General features: G+C 40.5%; 1 protein-coding gene across 4 annotated transcripts in view; it reads left to right on the top strand.

Moving 5' to 3' along the window:
• VRK2 (VRK serine/threonine kinase 2) overlaps positions 1–12,139 on the top strand; it is a 37,430-nt gene that overhangs the window by 8,690 nt on the left and 16,601 nt on the right. For 3 of the 4 annotated variants that reach the window (XM_042049261.1, XM_042049264.1, XM_042049263.1), the window contains exons 3-8: positions 797–894; positions 1,382–1,451; positions 1,817–1,904; positions 2,044–2,152; positions 3,369–3,461; positions 10,048–10,180. In XM_042049261.1, coding sequence (XP_041905195.1) covers positions 797–894; positions 1,382–1,451; positions 1,817–1,904; positions 2,044–2,152; positions 3,369–3,461; positions 10,048–10,180 — 591 coding nt within the window. The remainder of the gene's footprint in view (positions 1–796; positions 895–1,381; positions 1,452–1,816; positions 1,905–2,043; positions 2,153–3,368; positions 3,462–10,047; positions 10,181–12,139) is intronic. The other variant, XM_042049262.1, reaches the window with a different exon arrangement.

Below are 12,139 nucleotides of genomic sequence, written 5' to 3'. Positions count from 1 at the left end.
TTTGATCATTATCAGAAGTTTGAAAGGGACACTTATTTCCTAGGAACTGTATTCTTTTTACCTTTTTTCAGTGATGATTCTGAAAGATGATTTAGTCTCATTAAATTTTAATCCCAGTGTAGCTCCATGTAGCTTCAGTAGTATCAGAGAGAGCTGATAGTTCTCTCAGGGTCAGAAGAAAATAGGATTGCATTGTCTGTGCACAGAGGTTCTGTCTCCTGGGCTGTAATTGGCACATGTGGTCAATTATTGTTTTGAAATCTCTACTTGCACTGAGAGGCACAATCCCTCAGCTCCCCTTTAGGCAGGTGGTGGCTGTGCTATCCCTAACTTAGGCCAGTGTCTAAATAGTGCCAGAATAGAAATCAAGTTCTAGGGCCAAATTAATTGTAATAGAGGAAAGCAGACAATCCTGTCTAGAGGCATAATGTAGGTCAGAACTTTTAAGTGGTGTCTTTGTCACGACAGTAGATTGACAGCAACCAAATACAGTGGTTTTCCAATTGGCTGGAATGACTTAAACAGCATCTGTCCTAATGGAATAGCTCATTGTGGTGCAAACGTGCACTGAGGACATCCTGCTTACTCCTTAATGAACATGCAGGGGGAGGCTTCTGAAAACGTGGCTTAAAATTGCTTCTCTACTTGTTGATTAAAACTTCTGTGTGTGTTGCTTTTGTTTTATATTTCTTTGAGCTTGGCGAAGCTCTGACCTTTAAAAGCAGGAATTCAGACTATCTTTTGTTGTGTATTTTTTGGTTGCCTGACTCAGTGTTAACACAGTCTTTATTTGCAGTTGCATTTTGCTGCATACAGCTTGATCTCCATCTCTTTGCAGCATCCTCTCAAACACAGGTTCCTGTAGAAGATGATGCAGTGCACGTCATTAAAGTGGTAATGTGTAGATCTCATTTCTAAATTATTGACTTGCATGCAGTTCTTCCTCTAAATTATCTATCCTTATTTTCAGCATTGGGTCTCTATTGCATGCTTGTGGCTTTTGGTTCTTTGGGTTTTTTATATCCTTTCCCTGCTTGGGGATATATTTGGCATTTCCATGACACACATTTTTCCCTTGATTACAGCCCCTCAATGGTTTAGTAAGGAAAATTAGACTATGACCTGAAACACACCTGATCTATGATATTTCTGAAAAGAGTGTCTTAAATAGTATCTGAAAGAATCTGTGTTGTTTATGAAAATGCATTGCCAAGCAACTTTTCTTTTTAGCTACCTACTAAAATTAAATTTCAGGTGACATGGAATATATGAGATGGGGAAAAAAGGGTTTAATTCTCTTGGTATTTCTTACATGCTTTTCTTAAGAAACTGTTGTCTTTCAATGCCTTTTATGGTACCAGTTTTATTTCTTTCTCAACAGGAATATCTTGAAAATGGCCCCTTATTTTCTGAGCTGAAGTTTTACCAGAGGGCTGCAAAACAAGAGCATAGTAAGTAATGTCTCAACTCTGATTCAGGTAGATGTAAGGACAAGTTTGGGTTTAACTACTTCTGTTAAGAACTGTTGCTTTAGAGCTTGAAAGCCAGCTCATTTATATACCCTGAACCAGTCCCAGTTGGTGCTGTGGTAATTCTGGATAGCTGTAGGATAGGTTTTGTTACTTGGGTGTTGTCCTTGTCCTTCCTGATCAGGAGGGAGACCAGAAGCCAAACAGCCAGAACAGGGCCCCATTTATTGTGTGCACAGCAATGACTGGACTCCAGAGACAGGCCAGCCTTAGGACAGAGAAAACACCCCAGACCTGGAGTTCTCAGCTGCCTTTAACCCAATGTTATGTTCTTCTTACTATTACAGTAAGAAAATGGATGAATCTCAAAAAAATAAGGTGTTTAGGAATTCCAGTGTTTTGGGGATCAGGCCTGGCTGAGTACAAGGGAAAAAGGTAATAAGATGAATGGTAATTAAGCCTCAATTTGACTGATGACCCATTTTCAAAAATGGAGATGAAGTCTTTTCAATCTGACACAAACTTGCAGTCGTCATGTCTCAAAGGATTCCTCCCTTTTCCATATTCCTGATAGCTACAGGTTCATGGTCATGGAGAGACTGGGGCAAGACCTTCAAAGAATCTTTGAAGATTGTGGAAGCAGATTTAAGAAGGAGATTGTTCTGCAACTTGGGGCACGAATGGTACGCACAGAGAGAGGAAATTACTGTGGCTCAAATTTGCAGAGTTCAGCTAGAGAATTATCTTGCTAATACATCCTTTAGGTGGCTGCTGAGCTTAGAATTAAACGTGTAAATGCTATGTATTTTCTTACTTCTCTGGGTTTTTTTAGAAAAAAACAGTGTTGAGACCCCCTATAGACTGAAATTTGGTCAAACCAATTCTTTTCCTAATAGGTTAAAACACAGACCATCCACTTCAACGTGTGTGTCTAGACTGAGATGCGTAAGCCTATTCTCATGTTTCAACATGTATTGATTTTTTTTTTCCAGTGTCTGAAGGGTATTGTATTAGACATCCATATTTGTCAAAGTTCACAACTGCATGCCTGAATGCCAAATTTTCAGTGTGTTTGCTGAACACACTGATCATACAGGCCAGGATTTGGCCAGTCTGCAAATACCAGTTTTGTTTTCAAATGGGTGTAGACTGGCACATTCCAACAGAAGATTACATATGTGCTCCTTTGTAACATGGTTTGTGTTGTGAAATACTGCTATTGCTGAGCAGAGGTACACAGAAAATGGAGTAGAGGCAATGGTCTTTAAGTTCTTCTAATGGTCTTCTTTAAGAGAAGAGGAACTCGTAGACTGGATGCATCCAAAGCATCCTTTTAATCTAAACAATAATATATTTTAAAAAATGAAGGGCTTTCATAGTCACGTAATTGATAAACTTGTAATACTCTTTGTGCTCTCCCACGGTCAGGATTGGGTTGTTGTTTATATGAGTTGCCAAGTGCAAATGTGTTTTTTACTAATAATTAGAGCTATTTGTGCCTCAGTAAGGAGCTGGAGGTGTTGATGCAGGGGGGTTGTGACATGAAATGCATGCCATGTAATAACTGGCTGGATTAAATTTATGCCAGACCTTTAGAACTGATTGAATCTGATGTTTCTAAGTGTTTCTTGGTGTTCTCATCATCTCCTCTGGTGTTTATAAAGTCCTGGTTTCATTTTTGCTCTGTGATTTAGAAGCTGGTACTCACAGGCAGATGGGATATCTCATGCAAAGTATGGCTTGTTCATGCTCTGCCATCATTAGTCCAAGCCAAATGTGTCAGCTCAGTCTGTGTAGCCCTTGATTCCCCTGTCCAACTGAGAAATATTTGGTAGCAGGGTTAGGGGCAGAATGGAGAAGATGATGATGTTTTCTGCTCTGTTCTAAACTCTTTCCTAGTTGGATACTTTGGAATACATACATGAAAATGAATATGTCCATGGTGACATTAAAGCAGCAAATCTTCTTCTGGGCTACAGCAATCCACACGAGGTAAGTGTGTTTACTTATCTGCACTTCTACTCTACTGTGTTTATAACCATTGGAAAGTTTTAAGTTAATATGTTCTGCTGCAATAATTCATATATTAAAAGGAGTTTATGCATGAACATTCGCATCCCCTCACAACCGATCTGAGAGTGGCTCTGTGGAGCTTAAGGGCTGAGAAAGAAGCAGGACACAGCTATGCTTTGCTGGCTCTCCCTGAGAGATGGAGACTGCTGACTGGGATACCAGTATGGATGGGTAAACTAATGAAGAGGACCTAATTGCTGCTCTAGGTTATGCCAGTTAAAGGGTATCAGTAAAGATTAAGGATGTGCCCCATTGTATTTTCATTCTTGGAAGTTCTAGATTTCTAGTATTGCCTTGAATTGTTTCCATGCCCTTACTCTCCTGTCCTGCTCATTGTAGTGGATATAACAGGTAAGTAGGATTAAGGTTGCTGTTCTCTAAGGCCAGCCTTGAAATGGAAGTGCTTGGGTGAAATATTTTGAAACAAATCTTTTGGTCCTGCCACATTCCACATGCTCTTCTGATGTCTTTTTTTTCTTTCTTCAGGTAATAAAATCTAAGTATGCTTTTTTAATTGGAAAAAAATCCTTTAGGAGAAAAGGACATCTCCAACTTCACTTAAATATAATTAGCTGTAAGCAATACTTCCTTCAATTGTGGTTTCTCTGCTGCAGTGATAAACAGATCTTGCAAAGCAGCTCACTGCCATTGGAGGTGAACCATTCAAGTATATCTGCTCTTTTTAAAAGCTTCAAGTTAAATGGCTGAGTCAAATTTAACTTGTCAGCTTTCTGAAAGACATCATTTAAAAAGCAGCATGGCTGTTTAGGACAACCCTGGGTTTATACAGTGGTAGCAGCTAGTGCTGCACAGTTTATGGTGTTCTGCCGAATCCAGAGGAGGAGGCTCTTTAGAGCCAAGACAATCTGCAACCATTAGCACAACTCAAATGACTTTGCTTTTGTCTTGGCTGTTGTGTATTTTTATGACAGCAAGAAATGCTGCAGTTTTTCACATTGCAATCACTTTGGAAGTGTCCACTTAGAGTAATCATAAAATGTTCATACTTGTAGCTGACTTGGCATTGGGCAGATAGCTGGGTGATTTTCTGATTTGTTTCCGGTGTTATTTGTATGAAGATTGTGCTGTACTTGTAATTTGCTTTAATGATAGTAAACTCATTGATGGGTTAGAAGTAAGGTACTTGTGAGTTACTGGGTAGATGTTTTAGGGTTTATTAAATAAAAGAAATCAATAGGTAGTCCAGTAGCTCCTAACTCAACAGTACAAAGTGTATGTCACTGCTGGGAGATTTTCTGTAGAATTTTGTTTCAGCAAAACTTGTCTTCCACTGCAATTATTCTATAAAACATTTTAAAAAGTTCACATTCTAGTTCAGAAGTGCTAATGGGGAGAATTTCTAATATTTGCTTGCATTTCTATGGTATGAGTTAAACTTTCATTCCTGTAAGTGTGAAGTGTTTGTGCCACCTTTCTCTCTGCCAACACAGTGAATAACTTGATTGTCTTGGTTGTTTTTGTTTTCTTAAAAAAGGTAAAATGATCAACCTAATCTCATATATAGGGAGTGAGAGCATCTAGCCTGTGGCAAACTCCAACTCAGGAATACAAGCCCAGGGCTTCTGTAGCTCCAGGGGGAGTTGGCATAATAAAACTGCCTGACCTAACAAATTCTGTGGTGAGGTTTTTCAAGAATTTTATGCCGGTGGGTTCTTTCTGTTTAGGGTCTAGGATTTTAAGAGAAAATAAATTGTAAGCATTCTAGAATTAAAGAAATTGTTTTTAAAAGAAACCAAAACTCATCTCTTAAAAATAATCTATATCTCTACTCAAAATATAATTCCATATTCTGTTGTGATGAAGAGGCATAAACCTCTGTTCAGAAAAGCATGTGTACTTTATACTAAACTTTATGGTTTTTGCAACTGCAGAAAGCTAGAGACAAATTTGCACGTAAGAATACACATCAAAAATTACTAAATGACAGAAAAAATGCAATTTTTGCTGCTGGTCTCTCTCTCTCCTGTAAATTAACCTGGTGAATTTACACCACAGCCAATAAATAACAGTCCCCTTTCTGAAAGGGCGTGTGGAATCCATACTGCTATCCCCTACTTCCTGTGGCACAGCAGAGACACAAATAAAGTAAAGGTTCTATCACTGTGTGACCTCCAAATGATGGTTAGAAATGGGGAGAAGCTCCCAATCGAGTGACCTCAAAGAGCTGCAGATGTGCTCAGCAGGAGGCAGCGAGGCCATTCCCTGAGTTACAGGTCACAGGATCAATTCTGCAGTCAATGTTTCTGAACACGGACCTGCACAGGGACTGACAAAGCAGCAGTGATGGACTGAGGGGAGTGCACAGCCCATGAATCTCACAGAGGCCTCAAAGGAAACTTGAAGTGATCAGACCTATAAATTACAGGTGAAGCACAGTCTCAGGGCTGTGGAGAGTTAAAGATAATTCGGTGCATGGTTCTAACTGTTTGTATCATAAAGCAGAACAAGCAGCATTGATAGAGACTCTGAAAGAAATTCAAATCTATTAATCTCATTTAAATGGTGATACTATTAAGAGGGACAAGTGGTCACGAGACAAGAGCTTAAAATCTGTATTTTAAATAAATTATGTTTGGGGGAGCACCTCTTCCACACAACCACCTTGTAGTAGTTTTTCCCCATGGATTCTATGGGCAGACTTGCTGCAGTGTTGCAGACTCAAGTCTGTTTGGGTCTTAAAGCTGTAAATTTTAATTGCATTTACACCTCAGTCCTGGTGTTTCTTAGACAAGGTAGTTACACAATAGAACTCTGACTTGATTATCGGAGATCGAAAAATACAAAATTGTTTCAAAAGATACAGAAATCATGCATTGATCTTATGGGAAAAAGTTGTGTGAAAGCAATTCTGACTTCAAGCTGTTTTTCATTGTGAGATGAATCATTGTGATTCCTGCTTTTTAGCCCACTGGGACAGACTTGCTGAAGTGCAGATGAATTGAGAAAAATTCAAATATTTTCTGTTCTCCTTCAGGTGTTTTTAGGAAGGCTCCAGTAGGCAGAGATGCCCTGTGCCCCTTCCCCTCTCTCTGTTGGTAACCTGCTTCCCTCCTTCCTTGGCTTTTGTTTGTGAAAGATGCTCTTTCTGTCCCAATTACAAACTTCACACTTCCTGTCCTGAAATGGACCTGAGTCTGCCCTTATCCTTTTTGTAGTCCAGTGTCCAAGCAAACCTGGCAGCACTCTGGCCATTGGCAACCAATCTGCCTCTTATTAGTAGGTATCAACTTACTTATTTACAGGCATGACATAAGCCTAGGAATGGAAACACAAAGAAAATCACTGTACAGTCATCCTTCCAGCAAGGAATCTCCTGCTCTGTCCTTCAAAGATAAAGGAAATACCACAAGAATCCAAAGGGCCAGGCTGATAACTACCCAGCTCAGTGCAATTAAATATCATCATGTGTACAAGTTGTAAGAATTACATGTTTAGGAGATATTTAGCACTTCAGACACCGAGCACTGTGAGGGAGTCATGCACAAAAAGGGAAGAGGATGGCTGAAACTGTGGCTGGCTGCCTGTGCTCACAGGTAATTATTTGTGCCTGTGATAATTCACTTGGCCAAGATGGGCACATTCACATGTGCATGAAATTAAAGGTGAAGACTTCAGAAATCTGGCTCATGGTCTAAACCAAAAGTCTATTAAAAACAGACCATGCCTAGCATTGCAGAGTCTGTGCAGACTGGGATGTGTAAAGAAGAGAAACCTGAACAAAAACACGAGTTAAAATAAGTAGGTGAGTGGGAAGGAGTGCACAGTGTACCACAGCCAAGCCCAGCTGTTCTGGGCTTATGTCCCTGCTGCTCCTTCATCACCCATGGCACCATTTCTTATTCCAGTGTCTTGTTTGTCTTTATTGCTCTGCTCTGTTTTGTTCTTTTTTTTTGTTCTTATTTGTTTTGTTGCTCCTAATAAAAGAACATGTAGATGAAAACTGCCTTAATTTTTCTCAGTATTCTTTAATATTCGTCTGCTTTTCCCCTTCCCTATACCCTTAAAAAATCCACAACAACTATAAACTCTAAATTAACTACCTCTACCATATTCTGAGCAAATTTGGAAGGGCATGCAGTGTTACATTATCAAAAAGTGACAACTAGCTATAAAGAACTATATATCTTTTTAATGATGAAAGGGTTATAATGAGAATTGATGAAATGAAATTAATGGTAATTTAAAATAACACAGTCATTCTGATAATGGTTGTGGCAAGGTTGTAACAGTGCATTGCTGGTTTTGTACAAGCTGAAGGGGATTGATTGTTGTTGGTGGCCAAGAGGCTGCCATGTTTATGAAAAAAATGTGGTGTGAAAATTAGGGAAGTGATAAATGGCCCAGCTAGAAACAAGCTGAACTGGGACACTCATGGCCAGCTTTTGAGGAAGAGTGCTGTGATCAGATGTTAGGATCACCCTTCATGAGTGGCTTTAGAAACAGTTGCCTCTTTATTTCCAGGTCTTTCCATCATCAGTCAGTGCAGGATAACTTAAAGCTGCTTCTCACTTCTAGGGGGTTTTCCATATAAATTGAAAACTGCTCTGCTGATGCGGCTACTGGAGATATTGTAAGCAAATCCATTGGTTAAAAATGGACTGCATTAATGGAGCTGCTTAAAACTTAAAAAGAACATAGTTACTGTGATAGGATATGTGGTTTTGGGGGTTTTTTTTAACTTACTTCAAGTTTGACTAACAAATATTCCTGGCTACTTTGTAGGTGGCCTGTTGTTGATGTAGTTTGAAAGGGGCTGGGCTGTCACATCAGAGTCTCTATCACATACACTGGTATGGCCAGCCCAAACCAGAGAGCTGCCAGAGGTGCTGCAGGTCTATCTTTTTTCCTAACAGTTAAAACCTCATTTTAATGTAAGGCATTGCCTTAATTTTTAAAGGTATTTTATCTTCCTGTCCATGTCAGAGACCTGTAGTCAAGCAAAATCCAAAGTGCACCACTGAGTCTGGGAAGAATGCACCTTCTGGGGTCCTCCCTCCTTCCCAGCCCACAAAGGATCCAGAAGACTCACAAAACTTGGTGTTTAGGGTAGTTTGAGTGAGTTCTCTGACTGACTATGGGCTCAGTTCGGGCAGCACCAGAGCATCAGGAATACGCTGCAGAACAGATGCAGGAGGAAATCCAAGTGGTCAGCCCAAGCTAGCTGATGCCCTGTCTCAGCTTTTGTAGCCATCCATGCCTCTGGTCTTTAATCTTGTATCCCAGTTTGGCTGGTCTGTCAGGTGAGAAACACCGTCGATAATGTTAACAGCCACCCCTGTGCAGGAAGCGAGTGCTGCAGCCCTGCTTACACGCTCCAGATAGGCTCAGATCCTGCAGCAGAAATGGCAAAACCAAGAGACCAGCAATCCCAGGATCTGAAGTTGCCTGGAGCACAAACAGGAATCAGTAGTTCAACAGAATGTGCTCCACAGTAATGCATTAAGTTTTCTTGAGGGTTTTTTGTTTGTTTTTGCCTTTACCAGCAGTGACATAATTAAATTGCAAGTGAGTGCCAAAAAAGTTCATTTTAGACTTTTTCAGTATAAACTGTTTTGTAGCTAAAGAGGAAACTAAACTAAGGTTCGAATAAGATGTTTTTCTTTATCATATAATAAGGTTTAGTAGAAGTGATCTCTGTGCCTTCAGATGATTGAGGTTTTGCCCCAAAAATCTGTGGCTGGAATGGTGAATGTGGCACTATTGCAGTATATGCAATTTAGGCCCAATTTTTTTTCTCTTACGTTGATGTAACTCAGTGTATTTGCTTCAGAGTAGCTGAGAGTGAGTTTGGTTCTGCGTCTTTTAAAAAATGTATTATAAATTCAGGAGTGGTTTATTAGATGGTTTCCTGGGTTGGGAAGAGCTGGTTTGTTTCACTTTGTTTTATCCTACACTTTCAATAGTTTATGTAGGACATTAGTGACAGTGGCATTCCACAGCGTGGGATTATGGTTGGGCCGGTGCCCAGCAGTCCTGTGGCCACTGTCCCTGGGGCCCTGGAGCCCTGTGTCCAGTCCAGCTGGGGGAAGCTGCTGCCTCTTCCTCTGGTTTTGAAGCTGCACAGTAGAATTGAATTTGAAGAGTCTCAGCTGCTGGAAAATCCAAACAGGGGGATGTGTGTGTGCCTGCTTAAGTTGGGGGAGGAAGGGGTCCCATAAGCAACGTGGGACTGCATAAAAGGCGTATTGCAGTTTATGATGTCTGGATGCCCACCTGGAGAGCAGAGAGCTCGGGAACAAAATAAAATGACTGAAATTCTGCTCAACTCTGAAATAAGATAAGAGTATAGTAGTGGAAGGATTTAAATGGGGAGGGCAGCTGTTATAGCCCCCAGTTGTACATATTTTATCCTGAGGCACCATTTGGTTTAATAAAATTTAGATCTAAGGCTGTCCTTAACCTATCAGTTTCTTAAGACTTAATTATAAAGGTTATACTTTCAAAGGACAAAAGCATTATTCATTTGTCTGTTCATGTCTTCCAGGTTTATCTTGCAGATTATGGACTTTCCTACAGATATTGTCCCAATGGGAACCACAAACAGTATCAGGAAAATCCTAGGAAGGGCCATAATGGGACAATAGAGTTTACCAGCATAGATGCCCACAAGGGAGTAGGTAGGTTTCTTTTTTTTATTTCAGATGAGTGATTACAGAATGAGTAATCAGGCTGTGAGAGCTGCTGTACACAGGAGAAGCAGTGTTGGGGATTGCTCAGCCCCTCGTGGGGTGACCTCCTTGTGTGCCTGGGAATGCTTCCCCAGGGCTGGAGGAAGGGGCAGCATGAGGAACCCTGAGAGGCTCTGCACGCACAGCACTGCAGCCCAGGACACCCTGAGAAGAGCTCAACATCAACTTAATTGGTTCATGTTGGGAGGACTGGTTTGTGCCTACTGTACCCTGCAGAGGCAGGATTTGCTAATGCTGCATTGTCAAGGAAAAGGGTTTGGAGTCTGCACTGTCCTTTAGGGAGAGCTGTGTCTGAGTGTCACCATCTGTGTTATGGGAGGATATTTCAAGATGACATTCCTTCTGCAAGGAGAAAAACCTTTTTTGAAGTCATAAAGTGTTAACTTTTTGAAATCTTTTTCCAGTAGCCTTTCATATATCTTACTTATTTAAACTCACTTTGATGGTATTGGAAACACATTTGCAGGTAAATTACATACATAGTCCTTTTATTGGATATTGATTGTACTGCCTTGCATTCCAAGGCAGACTTAATTCAACAATTCCCTAATTAGTTAAAGTCATAACCTATGTCTTGTATTCATTTACCATTAATTAAACCTTAGCTGTTTATTACACTGCAGTCCAAATCCAATAGCAGACCCAGAGAGCCATGGAAAAGGGACTGGGAGGTCAATATTGAAAATATATGGTGTAAAGTCCCACTGATGGCTGCATTGTTCACAATCAATATGGTCAATGCAACACAACTTTCTTAGTTGCTATGTCAGCAAGACAAAAAGTCAATTCTAATGTTATGCTAGTGAAAAAAATGGCGATTATTGAAAAACTTTGACTCTTGCTACAAAAGAGTGTTTTTGTTAACTTTTCCTTCCCCTTTCCCCTCCTTCACCCCCAAGATCATCTCAAACAGGAGGGATGGTTTGCTGCTGCCAGCTTGGTGAGGATCAGTGTCATGAGTGATAACTGCAGGAATTTGTGCTTGTTAATAGCTGCTGAACTGTTACCTTAAACTAATACTTTCTAACGAGTTTTAGTTGGCACAAACAACTGTATATTATTGCTTTTTCTATTAAAAGGACCATTGACCATGTAATGTAGAGGGTCTTGATAATTTGCTGGAGCTGTTAAAACCTGCAGTCGTTTAACTCTGGTCATTAGGAAAAATGAAATAAGACCAGCAAGTATTTCCTGCTAAGACAACTGCACCACTTCACCTGCTAGAAAATATTTTGTGGTGAGGCGAGCATCTGTTTTGGAGGCTTCTGGCCCTCCCAAGCATGCCGAGTGTTTTCTGGAGACCTGACTCTGCCTGCTTTGCCTGGTGGTGTGAGCGGTGTGGCTGTGCAGTAGTATTTGATGTGGATGCTCTTTGAAGGGTGGGTGGAAGCTGGAGTATTTGGGATTTGGCAGTTGGGTAGTTATAGCAGCCAGTTTGGTAGTGTTTGTGGATGGGTATGTGATTACAGGACAGATATTTCCTTTTATTTGAAAGTGCAGGGAAATTTTACAGGCTTGGGTGGCAAAAGGTGTGCAGAGGAAGTGTGAGGTAAGTTTTGTAATCTGTGTCTTGGATAACCTCCTCAAGTAGCTAAAGTCATGATAGAATTGGTTAAAAGCAGAGGACACCACAAAACAAAATATTCAGAAAGATAGTTTAAGGGAGCTTACCCCCCCTTTTACACTTGAAAAGTGTTTGCTTAGTAGCTGCAAACAGAAAATCCACAGATTTTTCTGGTGCTTCTTCTAGAAGAGCCTACAGAACATGATGTGGGATCTGGTATGTTGCAGAGCATCCAAACTCTTCACATGGAATGCCAGCTCTGACATTGTGTGATGATGTCCTGGTTTCAGCTGGGACAGAGTTAATTTTCATGCCAGTGGCTG

Source organism: Corvus kubaryi, unplaced genomic scaffold (genome assembly GCF_017639235.1).
Source record: "Corvus kubaryi isolate FWS band 111438036 unplaced genomic scaffold, C.kubaryi_AGA036_p1.0 70, whole genome shotgun sequence".
Classification (NCBI taxonomy): Eukaryota; Metazoa; Chordata; class Aves; order Passeriformes; family Corvidae; genus Corvus; species Corvus kubaryi.
The sequence above is the reverse complement of the archived record's forward strand: the minus strand, read 5'-3'. Positions and strand labels throughout refer to the sequence as shown.